Source organism: Rhinichthys klamathensis, unplaced genomic scaffold (genome assembly GCF_029890125.1).
Source record: "Rhinichthys klamathensis goyatoka isolate OS25496 unplaced genomic scaffold, OSU_Roscu_1.1 h1tg000036l_1, whole genome shotgun sequence".
Lineage (NCBI taxonomy): Eukaryota > Metazoa > Chordata > Actinopteri > Cypriniformes > Leuciscidae > Rhinichthys > Rhinichthys klamathensis.
This window is the reverse complement of record NW_026606584.1, coordinates 1,587,514-1,612,695: the sequence shown is the minus strand read 5'-3', so window position 1 is coordinate 1,612,695 and position 25,182 is coordinate 1,587,514. Positions and strand designations below refer to the sequence as shown.

The 25,182-nt window shown below is 36.7% G+C and overlaps 1 protein-coding gene across 1 annotated transcript in view; it reads right to left on the bottom strand.

The window, feature by feature from the left end:
* The window catches only part of LOC130081174 (centrosomal protein of 95 kDa-like), a 239,192-nt gene that overhangs the window by 154,018 nt on the left and 59,992 nt on the right, over positions 1–25,182 (bottom strand). The window contains exons 3-6 of the mRNA XM_056246135.1: positions 20,352–20,456; positions 20,033–20,146; positions 19,798–19,888; positions 16,516–16,634 (exon numbers count right to left, since the gene is read on the bottom strand). Of these exons, the coding sequence (XP_056102110.1) occupies positions 16,516–16,634; positions 19,798–19,888; positions 20,033–20,146; positions 20,352–20,456 (429 nt within the window). The remainder of the gene's footprint in view (positions 1–16,515; positions 16,635–19,797; positions 19,889–20,032; positions 20,147–20,351; positions 20,457–25,182) is intronic.

Genomic DNA, 25,182 nt, shown 5'->3' with positions numbered 1-25,182 from the left:
GGATCAAATGTGTTAAGTTTTAAAAATAAGCTTTTTTTAAAATCGGAATTTCTCCAAAACACGATTTTCTGAGCCTGAAATTCAGCAAATCTTTGACATAGCCTTACTCAGTCAATATTAAAGATATCAATGTTATATTTTCACAGAATGTTCTTTACATTATGTAGGATGATTTTATGTAGAAAACAGTGAATCACAAAAAAATGACTTTAGCTGGGTTTTCACAGGCAGGGTCACATATAGATCTGCGTATCATCAGCATAACAGTGAAAACTAATGCCATGCTTCATAATGATATCTCCCAAGGGTAGCATACAGAGTGAGTAATCCTAGTACTGAGCCTTGTGGTACACCATACTGAACTTGTGATCGATAAGACATCTCTTAATTTAGTGCTACAAACTGATAACGGTCAGATAAGTATGATTTAAACAATGCTAATGCATTTCCACTAATGCAAACTTAATTTGAGTCTATTTAAAAGAATGTTGTGGTCGATGGTATCAAATGCAGCACTAAGATCCAGTAACACTAATAGAGAGATACAACCACGATCGGATGATAAGAGCAAATCATTTGTGACTCTAATAAGAGCTGTCTCAGTACTATGGTAGGGTCTAAATCCTGATTGAAAATCCTTGCAGATATCATTTCTTTCTAAAAAGGAACATAGTTGTGAAGATACTGCCTTTTCTAGTATCTTTGACAGAAAAGGTAGATTCGAGATCGGCCTGTATTGACTAAATCTGTAGGATCAAGCTGTGTTTTTTTAACGAGCGGTTAAATCATAGCCAGCTTAAAACGTTTTGGTGCGTATCCTAATAACAAAGATGAATTAATGATTATTGAGAGGAGGATCTTTGACCTCTGGAAGAATCTCTTTCATTAGCTTAGTTGGTATAGGGTCTAACATACATGTTGTCGATTTAGATGATTTAACAAGTTTAAAAAATTCTTCCTCTCCTATAGTAATGAATGAATCGAATTTTTCCTCTGGAAGACTACAATGCACTCCCTGAAGCGATACTGTAGTAGACGGTTGCATAGTTATAATTTTCTCCCTGATATTATCAATCTTATAAGTGAAGTTCATAAAGTCATTACTGCTGTGCTGCTTGGAAACTTCTGGGCTTGAAGCTTTATTTTTCGTTAGTTTAGCCACCGTTTCAAATAAATACCTTGGGTTTTGTTTATTTTCTTCTAATAGTGTTGAAAAATAAGCAGATCTAGCAGCTTTTAAGGCCTCTCTATATGCAATCGAGCTCTCTTTCCATGAAATGCGAAATACCTCTTGTTTTGTTTTCTTCCAGTTGCGCTCCATTTTTCTGGATGCTCTCTTAAGTGTGCTCGTTGTACCACGGCGTTGGACTATTTTCTTTAATCTTCTTTAAGCGCAACGGAGCAACTGTGTCTAAAGTACTGGAAAAGAGAGAGTTAAAAGTTGCTGTCGCAATATCAAGTTATTCTAAGCTAACTGGAATGCTGAGATAATGAAACTGATCAGGAAGATTATTAATAAAGCAATCTTTAGAGGCAAAATTGATAGGTCTAACATATTTGTAACACGGAGTCGGCTTTGCAGCCTTGGCTAAATGAAGTTTACACAAGACTAGATAATGATCTGAGATGTCATCGTTCTGCTGCAGAATTTCAACGGCATCAACATTTATTCCGTGTGATAATATTAGATCTAGAGTATGATTATGACAGTGAGTAAGTCCTGACACGTGTCGTCTAACTCCGATAGAGTTAAGAATATCTTTAAAGGTCAATCCCAATGCATCTTTTTCGTTATCTACATGTATATTAAAATCACCAACAATAAGGACTTTATCTACAGCGAGTACTAACTCTGATAGAAAGTCAGCAAATTCTTTGATAAAGTCTGTATGGTGCCCTGGTGGCCTGTATACAGTAGCCAGCACAAATCTCAAACGTGATTTATCATTTACACTATATATTGTTACATTAAGCACCAACACTTCAAAAGAATTATATTTAAAACTAGATTTCTTAGTAATTCTGAAAATATTACTATAAATTACAGCAACACCTCCCCCTTTGCCTCTCAGACGAGGTTCATGTTCATAACAGTAATCCTGGGGGCTGGACTCATTTAAAGTAATGTAATTGCTTAGTTTTAGCCAGGTTTCTGTCAAATACAACACGTGTTCTAGATTATAGTCTATAATCATATCATTAACAATAAGTGCTTTTGAAGTAAGGGATCGAATATTCAGCAACCCAAGCTTTATCGTTTGCATTATATCTATTTTTTATTTGTTGAACATCAATTACATTTTTACCCTTAGATGGATTTGGAAGTTTTTTGTATGTCCTAATTCGGGGAACAGACACAGTCTCTATATGATGATATATAGGTGAAAGAGTCTCTATGTGATGGGATTTATCTGACCTTGGTGATGTGAGACAGCTGGCAGACGGTCGGTTTAGCCAGTCTGTCTGCTTCCTGACCTGAGCCCCAGATTGTCATGTTTGAGCTCTAAAACTGTGTGCCATATTACTAGAGAGAAGAGCAGCACCATCCCAGGAGGGATGAATACCATCTCTTTTCAACAGGTCAGGTCAGCCCCAAAAACTTTTCCAATTGTCTATGAATTCTATATTATATTATATATGCGGACACTACTTAGACAGCCAGCCATTGAGTGAGGACAGTCTACTTACTATCTTATCACTCCTTCGAACAGGAAGGGGGCCAGAGCAAATTACAGTGCCTGACATCGTACTTCAGATACATACCTGGCCATGAGATTGCTAAGTCTCTGGGTCCTGACAAATCCAAGGCCCTTCCTGTGTTCCATGCCTTCACTGGCTGTGACACAGTCTCTGCATTTGCAACTCAACATCGATCAAGCTCATCTTGAGTTGTTCACAAAGAAAGGAAGGAGTAATGGAGCAAATCCCCCCAACTAAGGATGCACTGGTGCAGTCAAGTAACACTTTTTCCAATATAGATTGATTCAAAAGCAGCTTTACAGTGATAATAGGATATTCATTCAACAAAGATAGTTTTGTCCATACAGCAGCTTTAGGAAAAAAATCATTGTCGAGCTTAACCCTCTGGGGTCTGAGGTGTTTTCTGGGCCCTGGAGGTGTTCTGACATGCTCTGACATTTATGCTTTTTTCTGATACTTGTGACATTTTCATGGCTAAAGTCTGATTACACTGTATTCAGCACAAACTCTGCTACAGTAATATGTCAGCAGCATGTATGTAAAAGTTTTTAGTTTTGAGATAATGACGTTTATGCATGGTTTGTGAAAAAACATAAAAACATTGTCACTGAAATAAGGTCATGAAACCCATACTGATTATTTCTTCACAAGACTTTGAAAATTTTATCACATAGCCTAGAATATTTGCTCCAAAACTATGTGAAAATCATCCTGATTACGCATTCAGATAAGACAATAAAGTCTTTTAAAATTTGTATGACGTGTTTTGTCTAAGAAAGCTTTATGCGGGGAGGCGTTAACCACCCATTAATATTGATGGGTTTGACACCTGAGAAAGACAAAGACCCTCCCCTAATGGCCCTATTAGGTGCTATCAGGCCCTATCATTACGAGGAGCCTTGCACAAAGAATGAGATTTAAAAAAGAATGGCTTTTAGATTGTTTGGATTTATTTACAACACAACATAATCCAAAGATACACAACAAAGGACAAATCTAAAGACAGAGGCTTGAACAGTCACACAACTTTGTGCCATTTCTGAAACATACTACATGCCTGTCATTTCCAAGGTGTTTGATTTTTCACTTAACCATGTTCATGTACAAGTCAGCAGGACTCAGTGGCATCTGGTCCCTGTAAAAAAAAAAAAAAAAAAAAAAAAAACACATGTGAACATGCTAATATCAAGAGAAACTATAGGGCTGCACGATTTTGGGAATACATTTTAGATTTTTCTGGTTAAAATTATTATTAAATAAATATATATAAAAACACCAAGTTTGTTGTGCATTGTTATAGCCTATGTATAGGGCTGCATAAAATAATAACAGATAGATAGCAGGCAGCCTATATATCGTTAAAAAGGAACACTTCAGTAACACTACACTAGACAAAAATATATGGATTATCATATGTTAGGCTACTTCAAACGTTTCCATTCGTTATGAAATGAGATTGGAGAAAAACATGAAGCCTAATGTTTTGCGTGTTTTGCTTTTCAAACCCACAGTGAGTTTTGAGTGACTCAAACTCACAGCGCGTGCAGAGAACATTTACTGAAGAGATCGAGCCGCTCCAAACTATGAAACATTATTGTTACATTATACATATCTACGTTTGAGCAGATATCCACAAACACAGTATTTAACAGTAAACACGGGTCTAAACATTATAATATTCACCATAGAAGAATAAGCATACTTTATATCATGCGGTGTTTAATTATCGAAGAGAAAAACATTCTTGTATGTCCATTTATATTCACTCCAATCTCATTTCATAACATTTTAGTCTGGCACCAGTTTAACTAGTAGCTACAATGTAAAGTATATGCAACCATAAGACGCTTATGTGTCTTACCTTAAAAATCGTTCTCATAATCAAATCGTGTTCTTCTAATTCTTCTGAGGCAAATCCAAGGTGCACAGACCAAACACTTCCAAACTCGACGAAAAGCAGAGCAGGACTGAAGTCCCAATTCTTTGTTTAGAGGTGATGAGGGCGTTGCGTTCCTTCACGTGGATCATTTAAATTTGAACAGCTCGCGCGCGTGTGGGCGTGGTCACATTAGAGTCAATGAGCTCGGGCTGAAGAAACTGTGCATGTCGTTGCTTTCATACGGATTACTTAAACAGAGAATATTTGTTTTTGGTATGATTTACATCATTTAAAAATGGAGACTTAAAGCTTTGTAAAGACATAACTCTCACGTATTTCCCGAGTTAAAGATCATTTTCTGTCGCGTTTCAGAATGAACTTCACATTGAGAGAGACGACAGAACGCGCATCATGTTTATTTTCTTTATTTTACGAAAAACACAACATTTTGTTTTTATTATTAGTGTACACAAATAAAAGTAGACATTTAACAGTTTTGAATGATGTATAACACTTGCCTGTATCACAAAAATCGACAGAGTTATTTGAGTCTCTTTTGCACTGATAAGAAAAAAAGAGAGACAATCGCGCCGGCGCGATAGCCGACCCCAGGCCCTTAAGTGTCACCGGCCCACCGGTGGGCCCAAATCCAATACATTTTTAAAACAGTAATATCCTATACTAAACCTAAACTAATCTTGACACACTATATATATCATTTGAAAGCTTACAATCTCTAGTTTCCATATTTGGTGATTGATTTTCAAAATGAATTACAGAGGAGCCATAATTTATCAATTTGCAACAAGAATATTTTCATACTCATAAGGCGTGTTTAGACCTTTATTTTGAAATAGTGATGAACATGAAAAATCCTGAAAGAAGGGTAGAAACCTCAGTTTGTTTTCATGCCAAGAGTTCAAAAGATAGCATCCATTCAATTATTTTAGAAAAAAAGGTCTGAAATTTTTTTTAAATATAAAGAAAAAAATGATAGATTCACCCTTTGTGATGTGGCAGGAAGCTATAACGCACATACTTGTTCCTTTTGTGTTTCTTAGAGGTTGAATTCATATCAAAATCTGCCAAACTTCTCATATTACTTCTGAATAGGATGTCTACTTCATAAATTGTATGAAAATTGTGGAAATAATGGTTCATATCACTCAAAACACATTTGGAAATGGAGGCACCCTTATATGGGCAGTAATGGAGTCTGGTTGTCATCTAATGAAAAAGTTTGGTACTGCGCCCAAACAAAATCTTACTGAAAGCTCATTTTTTGAGATATCAACCTAAAATTTGAAACACAACTTGTTCAGATTTTTGACTTTGATTTTTTTGCAGTTTTAGAGTCGCCCAGGTTTTGAAAATATATATTTTCTATAAAATATGAATAATTAATTTTTTTACCTTGTACATTTTCATAAACTCAAACTTCTATAACTTTTTTTCTGTTTCACTTAATTTATTTCACTACTACAAAAATCTGCCAAATGTCTTCTTTAAAACGAGACCAATCTTACGTCTATATTCCAAAGCATTCTTGAATTACAACCATTTAAGTTTGAAATGTGTATTTCCATGTATATTCAAAAAAAGGGGGGTGACACTTAAAGGGTTTTTTATTGATTAATTTCCATTGTAAAAATCATTAGGTATTAACTTGCAAAACCACTTACAAAACACCGTTCTCAACTGAAAACAGAAAACCATCAATATATTACAGCCGTTCATCCACATGACAACGGCGCCATGGTGGCCCGAGAATGTAAACCCCAAAATAGGTTTCAAAGTGCAAGCTCTTGAAAACGAGTTTTGAAAATGATACCGTTCTCATCTCTGCGTAAACTTCAAAAACGCGAATCTGTGAAAACAGCGACGACATGCGCATTACGGGCCCTATTTTAACAATCTAAGTGCATGGTCTAAAGTGCACGGCGCAAGTGCACTTAGGGCGTGTCCGAATCCACTTTTGCTAGTTTAACGACAGGAAAAATGGTCGGCGCTCCCGGCACATGGTCTAAAAAAGGGTTGTCCCTATTCTCTTAATGAGTAATGGGTGTGTTTTGGTCATAACGTGCAATAAACCAATCAGAGTCTCATCTCCCATTCCCTTTAAAAGCCAGTTGCGCTCACGCCATGGCGGGTTGCTATTTACATGGCGGAATTCTAAGCGGTGAAATAAGCAGAGTGTACGCGCCTTGTAGACCCGCCTGTAGGTGCATATTACTAATGCTAAAAAAAAATACTGTGCCATTGACTTTAGACCAGGTTTCAGTTGGTCAATGGCGCAGTCTATTTCAGTTGCCTCAAAATAGCAACGCGCCAACAATGCGCCTGAACACACCGCGTTTTTAGACTAGCAGTCCATGGGCACACAAATAGGTGCAAATGCATTTGCTATTTAAACAGTGTGGCGCAGGACGTGAAAATGATAACTGCGTCGAGCTGAAACAAGCAAAAAACACTTGCGTCGCACCTGCCGTTGCATTGTACCGGGTGTATGATAGGGCCCTACGCGTTCAGTCCACAGGCATGCAAGTTTGAAGCCGTACTGTCCGAATGTAATTTAACCTGTCCTCAGCATGAGGTCACAATGTAAAACTGCCAAACAAAGTGTTTAAAAATGCAACAAATTCAAAAACATACATTTAAATTAAAAGGCAAAGATCTGTAATATATCAAACAATACAAAAATAAAATCTTGAATTATATTTTCCATAAAAAAATGCCTATCAAAGTTGTTTCCTTACTTCAGGCAATGCCATGGTCATCTTTAACTCTGAGGACCTTTTTCCTATTTCCTGCTCATTGTGCATCTCACAGTAGGACTCATAGTCCTGTAAGAAATTATAGTCTGCTCCGATCCAACTTCCACTCCAATATATATATATATATATATATATGTCAATGTTCCTTCACTAAAAGAGCTTATTTATCATAGAGACAATTCATTCCAATCTCAGTAATATGTAAATAGTATCACAGAGTCACGGTTATCACCTATAGCGTGGGAGCAACAGCGGGAAATCGAGAACCATCTTGATTACAGGGACCTCAAATAACCGTTATCACCTTAACTTTTGACCGTTCTTCTTTGAAGTAATATCAAAGATGTGGGCACAGAGGGCTACCATTTATTTGTTATTCTCAATTTACATTTAAGACAGAGCTTCATTTACATGCTGAGAGAGAAGACAAATTTGTTATTCTCAATTTACATTTAAGACAGAGCTTCATTTACATGCTGAGGGGGAAGACGAATGTAATACAGTATAAAATGTTGAGCTGATTTTATTTCGGGATTCTGTTTGACTCCGCTGAATCCGAAGTGCTGTATGTGTTTTGTAACTACTTTACTAGAATAAACTTCATTTTTGAGATCTTCGACGTCCACATTTTTTCTTACAGTCCTGAAAGTTTTTTATTTTTTTATATTTTATACAAACAATGTTGAAGTATCTGCAGTCACAGCTTTAAAATGTCAACTCCGTCATCCCGGTGTAACAGTTTCTGTAAATAGTTGTGGGACAAATCTTGCCATTTTTTATATGTTTATTAAGGCAGCTACAACTGAGGGATAAAACAAAATATTAAGTTTTGTCAACTACATCAGACATCAATTCTGTCAGGTTTTATGTCTGACGGAGTTGACTTGTAAGCTGATGGAGTTGACGTGCTCACAAAACTCTTTATATAGTGATGATGATACAGTCGTGCTCAGAATTAATGGCACCCCTGGTAAATATGATCAAAACTGGCTGTAAAGAATTAAATCTGCATCGTTTATCCTTTTGATCTTTCATTAAAAAAATTGCCAAATTATCCTGTTTCAACATTGATAATAATAATAAATGTTTCTTGAGCATCAAATCCTCATATTATACTGATTTGTGAAGGATCATTTGACACTGAAGACACTGACTGAAAATTCAGCTTTGATCACAGGAATAAATTACACTTTACTATATATTCACACAGAAAACAGCTGATTTACACTGGAATAATATTTAATACTATAACTGATTTTTGTTATATTTTTAATCAAATAAGCGCAGCCATGGTTAGCAGAAGAGAATTCTTTTAAAAGTATTTAAAATCGTACCGACCCCAAACTTTTGAACGGTAGTGTATATTCTCATTAATGTTTACCTTTTTTTAGCACACCAGGGTGACTAGGAACATGAAATTGTCTAGCTATGACCTTGTTTCACAGGAGTTTAAATATGAGGAAACACAAAGGCCAAATTCCCTTAATCATCCATCACAATGAGTAAAACCAAAGAATATAGTTCTGATGTGCATCAAAAGATTGTTGAGCATCACAAAATAGAAAGTGGCTGTAAGAAAATAGCTAAAGAATTGAAAATCCCCATTTTGACCATCAGGGCAATAATTAAGAAGTTCCAATCAACTAAAGAGGTTATGAATCTGCGAGGAAGAGGACGTGCGTCTATATTGCCTTAATGGACGGTGAGGATGAAAGTTTGAGTGGCCAAGGACTCAAGGATCACAGATGGAGAATTGCAGAGATTAGTTGAGTCTTGGGGTCAGAAAGCCTATAAAAATAAAATCAAACAACCCCTACATCACCACATGTTGTTTGGGAGGGTTTCAAGAAAGATCCCCCTAGCACATCCAAAAACAAACTCCAGCATGTCAGACACGACTGGAACTTCAAACAGCACAGGGTTCTATGGTCAGATAAAACTAAAAAAAATAGCTTTTTGGCAGCAAACACGCTAGATGGGTTTGATGCAGACAAGGATAAAAAAGTACCCCATGTGTACAACTTAATATACCGTTGGATCTTTAAAGCTGCAGTCCATAGCTTTTTTTGGGTTAAAAATTATCCAAAATACATATTTGAGAAAATACATAACCAGCCAGTGTTCAAAACTATCTGCTTGCCTTAGCTCAATTCAAAGCGGTAAGCTTGTAATAATGTTTTTAATTCCATTGGAACTGGTGGATTTCCACGGGAAATCCGAGCATGTCTTTGCATCATTACGTCACATCTGTACACATAAAGAAGGAGTCTCGGATAGTAGGCTATATTGCGTGTGAGGATGCTGGAGGTGGAGATTTATAGCCTTTTCTCACAGCACTTTATATAATTAAACTTATCAATTTGATGGCGGATCCAGAAAGGTTCAAACGACAATCACCAGTGACAACTGGAGACTCACCCGTTGTAAAATGCAAAAGACTTTGTTCGGACTTCGGAGTGGCTAACTTACAGAAAAAAAAGAGACTGCAACCGGACCCATGCGAAAACAAGGATACATATCGGAAGGACATTACATGTAGTCACGCAATGCTGACGTTGTTAACATTAACAATTTGAGAACAAAGTATAATTTGCACGGTTTTGCGTGATATGATAAGCATTTTTTTTATTTAATCAGCGCGATTTACTGCAATGTCAGAACCAGAACAAAAGTGGATGTTAGTTACTTGTTCAGATGACATTTTCCGGTGAAAATTATTATGTTGGGTCATACTTCCAAAAATAATAATCTGTGATTTTAGATGCCAGTATCACCGGCGCGGTGACTGACAGCTGCACACTCTCCTCAAACATTGTGTTCATCCGCGCTGTGTTGTGTCGAAGTACAACTCACGTAAGTTGATAATTCCGCGAATAACTGCAATTGCAGATTTCAAACAGAGATGGCGACAAAGAGGAAAAACTGCGGACTGCAGCTTTAATGAAAAAATCAGAGACAAATAAATTGCCATATAATAAAATAAATTGTTACACAGAGACAAATAAATTGTGTCAATCAAAACAGCTGTATCCAAAATGTATAATATGACCCTAAAGGAAAAAAAAATATATATATATATATATATATATATATATATATTATTTTTCTATTTTTTTTTATTTTTTTATTTGGGGTCATATTATACATTTTGGATACAGCTGTTTTGATTGACAATTTATTTGTCTCTGTGTTTCTCAGAACACCTTATTTCACACATTCATACACTTTCACACACTTTCACACACCCCTATCTGGACACCCCTCTCTGCACACCCCTCTCTGATCAGAGAATCATACCTTTTTGTCTGCCATAACAGTTTATGAACTGAATGGGGAACATATATATTAGGAGTGGATATATATATACTGTATATGCCCAATAAAATAACAGCCATGGATGATTTTGGCTAACTATCCTGAGATGGGTTATTGTTGTGGCAGAAAGAAACAGTGCCACACATACGCAACGTATAACTTTGGGTAGGCAGAGAGCAAGAAAGCTTGCCCTGTCAACCCCACATTAACTTCTTCCTTTTACAGTATGTCATGATGGATCTCAAACACAACTGATTCTGTTCCAAATTTATAAAATGTTGTCTTGTTACTGTTTAACATTAAACTTCACAGGTCTCATCAAAAAGGACGACCGGCCAGACAAGCAGATTATATTAATACATGTTGTCACTTACAAAAATAGTTAAGGTCTCCATTAATAGGTGAAAGTAGCCAGGAAATGGCTCACTCCACAAACAAGGTCCAGTGGAGTGCGGTTGTGATCTGAGGGAATCTTGCAACTATCAGCAGGGTTGGAGAGCGTGACACCTCCGTCCAAGCATCTCAACTTGCTACACCAACTAGCCTGAGCAACCCCAAACGCAGACGACAACTCACAGCGTGAAGTGGGGGATCAAGGACGTGCTAGTAACGTACCTCCCTTGCCAACGAGGGAAAGCCCATGCAACGGTTTGCAAAGAATCATTCTGGTGAAGATGGAACGTCCGTGGGGCAACGAGATCAACACACCTGGACCAACTAATGGTTTAAGCTTATTTATGTGATGTTTATTGATGTTTTATTTGATTCAATCAAACTGTACGACTGAGTATTGAGATGGATCTCATGATTTGATTAATTACTGATTAATTTGAAAATATTTCAGGTACACGTAAATTGAGAAGAAGAAAATCTTTTAATTTTGTAGAGTATATGGACTCTAACTAGGTACATTACTGTAAAAATAATAAATAATATAGGGACTATTATTCAAGAAACTTGAAGGTTTTAAAATTCTAATGCAGACATCATAGATGCTAAAAAAATTTAATAGTTGTAATAGTTGTTTTCTAATAAGAGAGAATAGGTGATAAGTTACTTTGCCGGATTAGGTCTGAATAGATAATTGGGTAAACTTCCATAGTGATGAATGAATAAATATTAAATTTATTTTAGGTGTTTCCAATTGCTAAAATAGAAAAAGACTTTCAAAAGGGGATACATTTTTTAGGAAACATATTTATTTTTTTGGATTATTATTAGTTAAAGAAGTTACCAGTGTGATTACTGAAATGTTCCATACATGTATTGTCTAAAGTCTGTATTTGATATCTGAGAGGTGACTGCGGGTCTAGCTAGCTAGGAATACAGCAACAGTGCTTGCTTATTTAGCCCGGCTTCCAGAAAAAAAATATTGCTTTGTTATTGTTTTGTTGAGAAAGGTCTTCAATGTGTTAGGGTACAAAGTTAAAAACCAAGACCAAGAACCATGTAACCCAAACATGTTCAATTTAAACTAAAAATTTGTCTAAACAGTTTAGACAATTCAGAGAAATAGAGTATGTAATGATCTGGATCAATGGATCCAGTATGAACTATTCCGCATTTTCAAAAATTAGAGGCAGTATAAGTTATATCCATCAGTTAATTCTGGAAAAATAGGATTTTAGGAAGATAAGTAGTTAAAGATTAAATGACATGTCACCAGCTAAGGCTATTCTCATGGAAAGAGCTGGGTGAGTTAATTTTAAAATAATGACATTGTTTGAAACAAAATTCTGGATATTTGTGTTAAGTATAAAAATGCAAAGATTATAGAACTTTTTTGGTTAGATTTTATTACACAGATCCTTAAATAGATCTGATTAGTAAAACAATTGCCAGCTTGAATTAAAAGCTAAAAAGAATAAGGTTTAGAAAAATGGTTAATCAGAAGTATCAGCCTTTTAAAGGCCCAATTGATCAATGTGATTCGAATTCCAGAAAAAGATGATACTAAAACTTGACTCAAGGAAGGTCTACTAAAGTTAGAAGGCAATGTACTATGGTATGGTTAGTTAGATAGAATTAGATTGTTTGAAGTTGTTTGAAATTGGAAGAAGATGGTATGTGTATGTGTTGACATTGGGAAAAGTGCTTGTGTTTTCTTTACAGCTTAGGATTCTGATTGAAGGAATATTTTACAGGTATTATAAAGTAAAAGATGAAACATGGAAAATTGATTAGAATAATTTAAATTTAATATGGCCGTGTTTGATTATGGCCAAAGAGGGGAACTGTGGTGGAAAATTTAAACTATATATATTAAACTAACCAGGTTAGACTAACATCTGACCTTACTTAACATCTAACATTTGAACAGAATGTACTGAACGAAACCAATGGAAAACTTATGACTTTGAGTGTGTGCGTGTGTGTGTATAAATAACAAATATGGGAAATGAAACTAGACTAAATTTGAAGTAATGAAGAACCAATCAAATTGTAGGGAAATGATATGATGTATCATGTAATTTTGCCATACCTCCCTATTCTATAAAAACTGTTGTATTTGTGTTTACTGGTGGGATTCTCGATCCACCGGCCATGCTTATTGCTTCTTTTTGGGAGATTCTCTGAGAACTGCTCGAGACTCCCAGCCATAATAACGAACATTTAAAGGACAATTACTCAAGTCTGTCTGTCATTTAAGCTGCGCAGCAAGAGAACAAGTAAGTTAGAATTATCGGCTCTGGACGCTGTAGTCAACTGTAGACTTGCTGAAGTATAGGATTTAGACGGATGCTGTAGTCGACTGGAGACTCGCTGATGTATAGTTAGGGAGCGGACGCTGTAGTCGACTGGAGACTCGCTGATGTGTGAACGTAGCTAACGTCAATTATATTTAGACGTGCTAGCGTATAAGTTATACTAGTATAGTTAGTATTAGGGAGCCAAATCTAATATAGTTAGGTTTGGGGATAAAAAATCCATAACACTGTATAGTGGTATATATATATATTTGGAAACACTTTATTTTAAGGTGACAGTTACACGTTACTACAAGTACTTACTATAGTAATAACAGTAAATTATGCATAATTACAAGTAACTAACCCTAAACCAAACCCTAACCATAACTCTAAAGTATGTAGTTAATTAATATTACTCAGTACTTATTTGAGTAAGTACAATGTAACTTCATCACCTTAAAGTGTAAATTGCAAGTTAAATTTTTCACGAAGATAATGCAATGTGCGGAATTTTATTTTATTAATAAAATAATTTTCTTACTACAGCAAAAGCACAACGCTCCCAATAGACTATAACGGAACTGCCAACTGTCACAACTGATGAAGACAGATACTAGGATGAATCAACACAAATAACAGCAAAGCTTTAATAACTCAGAACAAAAGAGATATCCATACAACAGTGTGTACAAAAACATGACCAATACCAGACAATGAACACAGAGAACTGAAGTGTGGATTTCAAACCTGTTTCTGGCATACAGGGCTTGACATTAACACCTGCCAACCCGCCATATGCGGGTGGATTTCAGCAGTGGCGTGTAACGCAGTCACTCCTACTAGCCACTTTGGCGGGCTGATATACAGGCCTAATATACATTTTTCAATTGCAGTCTTTTAAAAAGGCATCTGAAATGATAAACTAAGTGCAATCATAGATTTTTCGATACATATCGATACTAAACTATTTGAAACTCTTCCGCAGGATGCACCAGCAATGCGTTCTCCCTCTTTAATCTGTCCGACAGCGAGTTGACACCCTTTACAGTCTATGGTTGACACACAAACCCGCGTCCCTTTACTCGCTCGTTTAATTTGCTCCGGATGAATATTGTTGGTTACAGGGTGAGGGATTGCGCATATTGAGCATTATTGTACTCATTCCCACAGATTTTGTGCTCACACCCAAAGTGCTTGCACATAAAGACAAGTATTATTGGCTATTTAAAACAGTATAATGGGTCCGTGCGTCATGTCTTAAAGCAACAGCAGCCTAATATACCGGCTGCCATATAATGAGATATTAAAAATATCTATATGGCAGTTTTTCCCTATGGTATCGATGTCAAAATTTTGGCCAGTGAAAATGCGGAGTGGCTAGTAACTTTGAAAAACCACTAGCCACAGTGTCTGGTGAGCAAAAAAGTTAATGTCAAGCCCTGCTGACAGAAAGATATGATAAAGGTAGTACGAGTAGTATACTAGTATGCAGTTCCGAATTCAGCAACTGTCTTATATACACAAGATAATGAACTCAAATTAAAAAAGGTGTGCACTAATTAATAACATAATAAATTACCATGACAACAAATGATGAGCACAGGACACAAACTAAAAGTCTTTGAAAATTAAACCAAAACAAAATAAAAGTGACACCAACGCTGGAACCCCTCGACTATGTTATGTTATGTTGAGCTTGAGCTAAGATATTCAAAGCACTATATTTTATTCATCCGTTTGCAAAAAATCTTTATTAAATAATTAAATTGTATATATAAATAATTTATTACAATTGTCATGATTTTTTTATTCATTATGTAGACTATTTAAATCAATAAACAATCAGGAACAGGTGCCGTTACATAGGCTGCTACTATTTTTTTTTTTATTTAACTTTTATCAGACTTGATAATGTTGTTTTTAAAATTCTGAATTTGTAGAATGGGTTTTGTCTACCGAAAAAATCATCTAATCAAGATCTGTAATAAAAAAAAATTACAATTACAAAAATAAGGATAAATGATGTTTGACCAAAATCACAGCATCGTCTCATACACATTGCAATAGCTGTTAAAGGAGACGGACAACAGACAAACTCAAACTCTTTTTATTTAGACAGCACAGCCAGCATTTTGTTTGTTTGTTTTTTTCTCCTTTTTTTACTTATTTAATTCCTCTGAAACAGGCTGTAGGTAGGCTAAACTACTATTGAAAATATTTCATTCATGCCCTTGCTTGTGTGTGTGTGTGTGTGTGTGTGTGTGTGTGTGAGTGCAATGAAAATAGGCACAAACCGGTGTCTTATCTGTAATACCTTTAATGTTTTCCATAAACTAATTGCATAGTATTAAAAACGCTTGGTTTGTATGGTAACTATGGGGCTATGTAAAATATATTTGTCAACTTCATAGGTTTATAATTTGTACTTTTTTTCCGATATTGTCGATAATTGTCAGGTAACTGACTGTTGAAATCAACATCGGACACTTACGAAATATCATCGATATACGATAATATTGTCAAATTGCAAATAGTAGAGCTGCATTTTTTTTTTTTTTTTTTTTCACCTTTGTAGGCTATTGAGTAATTGAATGATAGAAATCCTTTTCATTTGCCTGAAAAAAATCTAACCAGTTTGAACTGGAATGCCATTCCCTCTCGAAATTCACTCCCCAGACTCCGTATCTCCTTTTGTGTGTATTTGATCATTTAAGCACAATAAGCCATGTAAAAGGTACTCGCTCACTGTCTGAAAAGCGCTTTGGGTATGAACACACAAAACTATCCCTCAGAGAACACACAAGTACCGAATGAAGTTCTCTTTCATGCGCTTGAATGTTTTAAAATTGATTAAATGTTTAAATTGGCAAGACTTAAGTTAAAAACATCTGCAAATGATACATTTCCGTGATGCCCAGTACTGGCCTGATCTGGCCACTGAAAATTAAGCCCTGGCCTTAGCTTGTTCCAGTGTGTTAGGGTTAGTGTCAAACTCTGGCCCTTTCAGGATTAGAGTTGAAGAACCCTCCCCTATATCGTTATTGATTGTAATTTGCATATTGTGTTCCACTGACAGAAAAACATGACAGCATCATGTACAATGTGTAATGAATGAAAACTCGGTAACTGGAATGCAATGATTAATGCTGATAGGCACCTTCTTGTTTGGCCATGAACATGCAGCCAGAATCCCTCAGTTTGATGAGCTCAGTGGTTGACTTGAATTCATCCCCATTCCAGGAACAGAGGGAACGTTCGCTGGACTGGAGTGCAGATCTGGAGAAAGAAAGAGAAAAAAATTCCGGCTTATCTCTCAGTTTACTGATGGTGTAGCTATGAGTTAATGTACAGAAGGTAGTCAACCAAAATGCCTATTACCGCAGCTGTGGCATTAAAAACAACCCAGTCACATGTGACACTCGTTCGCAAAATCACCACCAGGTGGTGCAAAGGGACATTGCTCAGTAAGGCTGTAATTGTGACGTTTTTACTTGTAAATGAAGATAAAATAATGAAATCAATTACTGGTAATACCGTATTGTTCCGAATATAAGACATTGTTTTTTTATTGGAAATACATCTGAAAAAAACGGGGTCGTCTTATATTCGGGGGCTAAACTTTTACATGTCAATAACACCCCCGCAACAATAGCCAAATAAGAGTAAAAAAAGTGTTCCGTCCAGGACTGAGAAAAGCAGTAAAGTAATCCAAAAACTCTCATTAAACAGCCAAGAAATACAGTGTGTCAGCATTTTTAAGACATTTTTAAGCTTTACACTAAGTCAAAGAAAAGCTTATCGCTGTAAAAGTGGCCACTTCTAAGAAACTGACAGGCAAGCGTGTCATTACTTTTTGGCTGCTCAACATTCATATCCCATGGATCAGATAATCAGGTTGGAAAGGTAAGGTAAAGGTAAAAAAAAACTGTGTGGCTCCACTCTCTGCTTGCCTGACTGTTCACACAGATAACTTCACTAACTCTCGCTCACTAACTCTCGCGAGAGTATTCCCAGCACTCAAAGGTGCATGCAGTTAAAGATAAAAAAATGCTATGATAATCCTCTGTTCCCAAAATATCACCAATATAATATAAATACACTAAATTATCCACACACATTTTCGATAATTACACAATTAACTCCTTGCATTACTGTAAATATTAACTGTTGTTTACAGATGTACATCGCATCTGTGCGTTCATTCACTCTCGCTCCTACATTAGTAAACGTTTTTACACATCCAAACTATATTGCTATAGCCTACTGAGATTTGTTCTAATCGCGATATAGAATAGTGTCTGTAATGACAACATTTCGTTGACTAGTTTTGGATAGATTATAAAGTTTTTACTCTAAAATAGACATCAAATAAGCTTTTGTTACGACAGTTTCTGCTCATATGTTAAATATATAGTATGTTTTGTCAAAAATAAACTAATCAACTGTTATAGTGTTTGTTCCAATGCAAGCTAGGCTATATCAAAATAATGAATCCTTAACTTTGAAATATGTATGATAAAATGTATTGGCCTACTTTAAAAAAATAATACTTTATAAGAGATTTATGGAAAAAGACAATTTTCTTTTCAAGATGTTTCCAACTCTAACTTTGAAACAATTCTATAGAATGGCCCATATAACCTATTTGAACAGCATTTGTTTCCAGGTATGACTAAAAATGTGCTTTGACTTTCATTTATATTTTGATTATATATATACACCTAAAGGATTATTAGGAACACCTGTTCAATTTCTTATTAATGCAATTATCTAAACAACCAATCACATGGCAGTTGCTTCAATGCATTTAGGGGTGTGGTCCTGGTCAAGACAATCTCCTGAACTCCAAACTGAATGTCAGAATAGGAAAGAAAGGTGATTTAAGCAATTTTGAGCGTGGCATGGTTGTTGGTGCCAGACGGGCCGGTCTGAGTATTTCACAGTCTGCTCAGTTACTGGGATTTTCACGCACAACCATTTCTAGGGTTTACAAAGAATGGTGTGAAAAGGGAAAAACATCCAGTATGCGGCAGTCCTGTGGGCGAGAATGCCTTGTTGATGCTAGAGGTCAGAGGAGAATGGGCCGACTGATTCAAGCTGATAGAAGAGCAACTTTGACTGAAATAACCACTCGTTACAACCGAGGTATGCAGCAAAGCATTTGTGAAGCCACAACACGCACAACCTTGAGGCGGATGGGCTACAACAGCAGAAGACCCCACCGGGTACCACTCATCTCCACTACAAATAGGAAAAAGAGGCTACAATTTGCAAGAGCTCACCAAAATTGGACAGTTGAAGACTGGAAAAATGTTGCCTGGTCTGATGAGTCTCGATTTCTGTTGAGACATTCAGATGGTAGAGTCAGAATTTGGCGTAAACAGAATGAGAACATGGATCCACCATGCCTTGTTACCACTGTGCAGACTGGTGGTGGTGGTGTAATGGTGTGGGGAATGTTTTCTTGGCACACATTAGCTCTGCTACAAGATTTATTTACGGAGAAGAGAAAAACACCCGGGTGTTTGGGTTGCATACCCATCCTTCACGTTGACTGAGCTTTCAATGTTGTTACAAAAAGGTGAAGCTGATTGGTTGGTTCTTGTCACATGACCTGCGGTGCGCTTGCGGCATTCTGAACAGTTGAGGTGTTTTTATCTCGCTCCGCCTGGAAAAAATTAGCGCATCGCTTCAATGATGAGCCCGCTTGCCGCGCGCCTACATTTGAAATAACGAACTTGAGCGCGCAAAAGACACGATATGTGAACGGCCCCTTGACGAGCTACCTCCAATCAGGCCACGAGCTACTGGTAGCTCGCGCCTCGCGAGCGACGTGTTGGAGTAAAAGATACGCAGCAAGAAGAAACACTAGTGGTTCACGATTGTGCGCATACTGCTGTTTTGGCACACAGTGTTCTGATTTCCTATTTCCTATTTACTTGTTTGGTGGAGGCAATCCAGAATCCACCCCTCCCCCCCTAAAAAACTCTTCGGATCTGCACGATTCACATAAGTCACCCAAACTGACGTGAAAAAGCGGGAGGCGCCGAAAACCGCGCTGTTTGCATCCCTGATTAATAATTAAGCACGAAAAATAATAATTGAGCACTAAATCAGCATATTCTAATGTGACACTGAAGACTGGAGTAATGCTTTACTTCACAGAAATAAATTACTTTTAAAATATTTTAAAACCCAAAACATTTATTTTAAAATGCAATTCATAAGAGTGTTATTTTTTTATTTTTTTCATTTAATTTTCAAGTCATTTATGATGTAGGAAAAAGGAGCCGCAAATTGGCCTCGCGGATCGAGATCGGAGACTATTGGCCCTGCCCCGCCCCACAGGTAACCCTGGCTCGCACTGGGCAGACAGTGGAAAACCTGCTAGTGCAACAGAGAAAGTGAACCCCCACAATTATCGTTGTATACCACTTACTGAAAGCTGAAGGCCCGACACTGTGTATTGTCTCTGTCCTGATTCCGAGGTTGAAGAGTTGCAGTGGCATCACTGTTTTTTCCATTAAGCCCTGCATGTGTGCATGAGGAGAATTTATACAAATTGTTTAGCTGCAAAATTATGCATCATCGGCATCTTACAAATTTGGAACACCTGGTAATCTCAGTCCTTTGGTTCAAATGATGAGCACTAACAAATGTGCGATATAAATCACCTTTAATTTGGGGCTCCTCATCACTCTGCTGTTCTATGAGGTAGTCCAGCAGACCATCAAAAATCTCCAACAGGTTTCTGATGGATTCTTTTTCTCCTCTGACTATATTCTCACCTAAAGAGAGAAACCATGTGTTACACACTGTACATGAAGCTACAATCTGCATTAAGAACAGAAACCATGTGCTCTGACAGGCATTTTTCAAATTCTCACAGTGTTTGGGAAGACACTTTTTAAATAACATGGCATCATTCCTTCTCCAATGACAAGTGATTAGAGACCATGAAAAGTGAGATAGAGACAGTGAAACATGCCTAACCTGTGATGTGAGATAAACTAATCTGGAGGTAGTCTAAGGCCAGCGAGTCAATAACAGATTGCACATTGTGGATGTCATCTTCCTGACGTTCAGCAGCTACACAATCTGAGGAAGAAAAGGCCCCAAAAATGAGTTTCACAATCATAATGCAATCAGGTTATAATCTTTCTCTTCATTTGTAATAACCAAGCCAAGGAGAAGCAATTAACACTAAGTTGCATGGCATCTTACACACATAAGCCATTGGTGTGTTTAGTGGCATATCCGGTTGGCATGTGACAGTGGATAGTGGCACTAAAACTTATGACATGCAGATGGATTGCGTCATGTACCACTAGGCGCGTTTCCATTACAGATTTGCGCAAAACTTTAGCGATTTTTTCTAAATATCGATAAAAAACTATTGCGAAATGACGGCGTTGCCATTAACCGATGTTATGTGACTAAAACGTAATTTTTTCCTCTCGCAATAAGTCATTACAAAAATCATAGCAACGGACGTTGGTAGGTTTATATAAATCAGAGCAACCACATTAGACATTATTATTATTAATGGAAGGAGACGTGGCGTGTTATCCAAGCAAGGAAAGACCCTTATACTGTGAACGGCACATATGAGGTGTTTCTCTGCGTTTCTCCCTCATTTCTGCTCCGAGGTCTTGATTGTGGCATTTCTTTAAGGTTTAGAATCTAGTATTCCTGTAATTCTTATTTCTTTTATGAATTTATAGGGGACCTATTATGCAAAATTCACTTTTGAATGGTGTTTGGACATACATGTGTGTTGGCAGTGTGTGTAAACAATCACCCTACAGTGATAAAAATCCTTTTTAAATCCCCATAAATCATAAGCAGTGTCTCCCAACGACCTGTTTTCAGAATGCGGCTTTAGTGACGTCACTACAGCCACAGGCCCCGCCCACGAGTGTTGACTTTGTTTCATTAGCTTCGTATTTCTCTCTGTTTTGAACCATCATTTCTAGTTGTTTATACTACTAAATACATCTTACCCAACATCTCAGATTAACCTTACACCGCTAGCTTCCGTTATTGTTAGCACAACACACTAGTAACTCGCTAGCCTGTTTACGCGCCACCCGTGCGCTCATTTATTTATTTATTTTATATCACGCGCCCGCGCCTTTGAGTTCAGAAAAGGCCCAGGTGAGTAAGAATCAGTCAACAAACACGGTGAGTCAACAAACACGGTGAGTAATGTCTTGTCCTGTTATTGTCACCTGTGTCACGTCATATGTTTAGTATAGCCTTCTCCGATGGCAATATAGGATTTATATGTGATAAATGCAAGGAGACAGTCAGGCTGACGGAGAAGATTTCAGAACTAGAGACACGCATCCAAACTTTAATTGAGGATGGTAAGAATGCTAGATCTTTAGATAGTATTTTGGATGCGCCTAGCATAGTGAACTCTTTACATCAGGGGTCAGCAAGTAAGATTGGCATCGGGCCAAAAAATATTTTTGACACTAGATGGCGGGCCAGAACATAGTCAGTGGATAATTTAAGAAATTAATTGATGAAAAATGCAACTAGAATTGCCTGTGACAGACTTTTACAGTGTTTTTGTAACTGGTAGTGAGCTGTTACTCTGTGTTAAATCCTGTAGTAGGACAGTCATTAACAAAAAGACACATTTGTGTGGGGTTGTCCGGGTTTTACACTGGATCTACATTAACCCCCTGGGGTCGGCTATCGCGCCGGCGCGATTGTCTCGCTTTTTTTCTTATCAGTGTAAAAGAGACTCAAAATACTCGGTTAATTTTGATCTTACATATAAGTGTTGTACATCATTAGATCCTGTTAAGTTTCTATTTTTTTTGTGGATACTCACAATAAAAACAAAGTGTTGTGCTTTTCACCAAATAAAGAAAAACAAACATGATGCGAGTTCTGCGTTCTCTCTGTCAGTGAAGTCCATTCTGAAACGCGTCCTAAGATTAACTGTAACTCCGCGATTACTTGTCACACAGGCACGAGAGGTTTTTCTTTATGAAGCTTAAATTCTCTTCTTTTAAATGAAGTAATTTATATAAAAAACAAATATTCTCAGTTTATGCAATCTGTATGAAAAGAGAGTGCTGTCAGTATTTTTTTCCCCAGCTCATTACACTTCATTACGCGTTAATCTGACACGCCCACGGAGGACGCGCGCTATTCAAACGCAAATGTCGGCAAGCCATGACAATGCCCACATCAGCCGTTCCACCGCGGCGGTAAAATGTGTGGTGTATTTGCTGCCTTTTACCGCTAAGAGGCGCTACAATCATAGACTCTGAAAAGTGTTTGTTTATTCCGGTTTATTCTCTCTAATGCGTAATCTGCTGCCGCACCGTGCTGATTCAGAGCGATTGAAAGCTGGTAGCAGAAGAATTCAACAAGTGAAATGTAGTTAAAATAATTCATAATCACAATACTGAAATTAGGCTACTGAAATGTAATTGAATAAATAATGAAAACATTTCAACATAAAACATTGCAATAAAAACATTTAGGCTACATGAATGAGGCTTTACAACTTTATCAGCGTACAGACGGTAGCTCAGTGATCAACGCAACGACACGAGCTTCGAGGAGCTTCAATCGACCCGAGATCGAATCTCAATGTAGCATACATGTTGTTAACCGATGTTGTCCTACGTTTATATTTTCCCACCTTGATGCTTAAATAGGTAACTGTTTATATCTGTTTACTTATTTAAAGTCAAGAGTTTTGTTTGATTATCATTACAACATAAATTTGCTACATTCCTGTAGAACCGCAGCCGCTGCACAAACGACAAAAACTGATGAAGGAAGATTGTCAGCCGATTGCATCAGAAAATGAAAAAGAAGAAGCTCGTCTTTAGTCTGTTAAATTATTGTGTAATGTAAAAGAACACAAAAATTACTTATGTTTGAAACCAAGTTCGAACATTTCAAGGTTTAAATAAAGTGTCGGGACAGTTTTTTTTTAAATTTAAAACAGGGTTGCATCGGTTTAGAGTTTATTTCTTTTGCGATGCAAAATAAGAAACAATAGGCTAATCTTATTCTTGCGACATTTTAAATTCGTATTGCCAAAGAAATTACAGCTAAATTAAACAATTAAAACAGTACAAAACGAAAATTGTCCAAAGAAACATATTTAAATTAAAAACATGCGTTTCTCTTTGCCTCTCTCGCGCTGGATCTCTTTTTAACAAGTTTATTTAGTCTCCCTCGCTCTGATAATACTACTGTATATGTCGCTGCGTGTCAGCCATACAAATCACGAAAAAATTATTTAGCCTTTAATTGTTGCTTCAAAGACACAGCATGCCTTGTTGAATTCACCGTACAATAACTTCAATTGAAATTTTGTGTGAAAAAAAACTTTAAATAGGCTACAATAAATAAACTACAATATTTATAATATACTAAAACTACTATTATAAATTTATATAAAATATGGGGCCTACATTTGGACACAGATTTATCCTTACAATAATTTTGCCTGCTCATCAGGCTGGCTATCCGACACTCTCCATATGAAAGAGGAACATTAACACCTTTGTTCAGCAACTGTCCCTCCAACCCCCCACAGGCTATCGGAGTCTGAGGCTGACTTAACACAAAGAGAAGTCGCAATTCAGACTTAAATCGCTATTCTAGACAGTGTTGATAATGAAGGAATTAAATGGAATTACATGTAGCCTAGTGATATTTCTGTCATAAAAGTTTATTACTAAATATTTCATTATTTCAATAATTGATGAAATAAAACTGGTTTGGGGCAGCTTTTTCCAAGCAAAACTAAATATAATCTGAAAAAACGCTTGTTAATTTGTTGTCATGAACAAAATGTTCAACTCAATATTAAATTCTACAGGGATCTTTGGGTCCTTACAACCAGGCATGCTATTTGTGAATTAAGTTTTTATTTGATTTTGTATTATTCAAATAAATATCGAAACACGGTGCTTCGTGGTAATGCTGCTAAATTAAATAACATTTATAGAACAATTATGAACTTAAATGAAACAATATTGCAACATTTCGACAAATACATTATTTGATCTGTTTTTACATTTTAATTCAGGGCGATTTAGCCTACATTTAATTAGAGCGAGATTTTCACCCTTGTCTTGTCATTTTCTCATTGGGAAGCGCTTACATTGCATGTTTGAGTAGATCCTCTGTTCCTCTAGTTTTCATATGGATTAGCCTATAATCAGATAACATTTATTAGCCTAAATATTTAGACATTTAAAGGCTTTAGACATAGCCGATTTCTTATCGTGACTGAGCTGAAGTGGCTTTCGGTTCATTTTTGTGACGCGCAGTTCCCGGAGACAGAGACGACAGATATAGCCTACTGTTTTTGTCGTTAGCCTAATATGAATACAAGTTTACAGTTTTGAACGATGTAAGCTACTCTACTCTTATCTGTATGACCAAAAAATTACGGAGTCGCCTACTAAGTTATTTTAGCTGTAATAATGAGATAAATAAATTAATCTAAATGAACGCGCCGCCGCGTTTGTCGAACACTAACTCACCATGCCAGAATAAAACCCGACTTTAGAAAAATGCATAGGGCCACTCGGCGTGGTGTGCCAAAACACTTAATTATAAACTTCAATATTTCATTCAAAATAATCTCAACACGCTTTGTGAAATTTGAAAAGCCGTGCATGCATTAAGGCCACTGGAACTAATGAACAACTGAAACGCTGGTTTTGATTTTATTGTTTGTCGTTTAAACGTGCCTGTTGCATATCTCTATTTTATATTTGATATTGGTGAAGTAGCCTATAGCATTGATTAGCTGTGGAGGGAGGGGTGTGGGGAT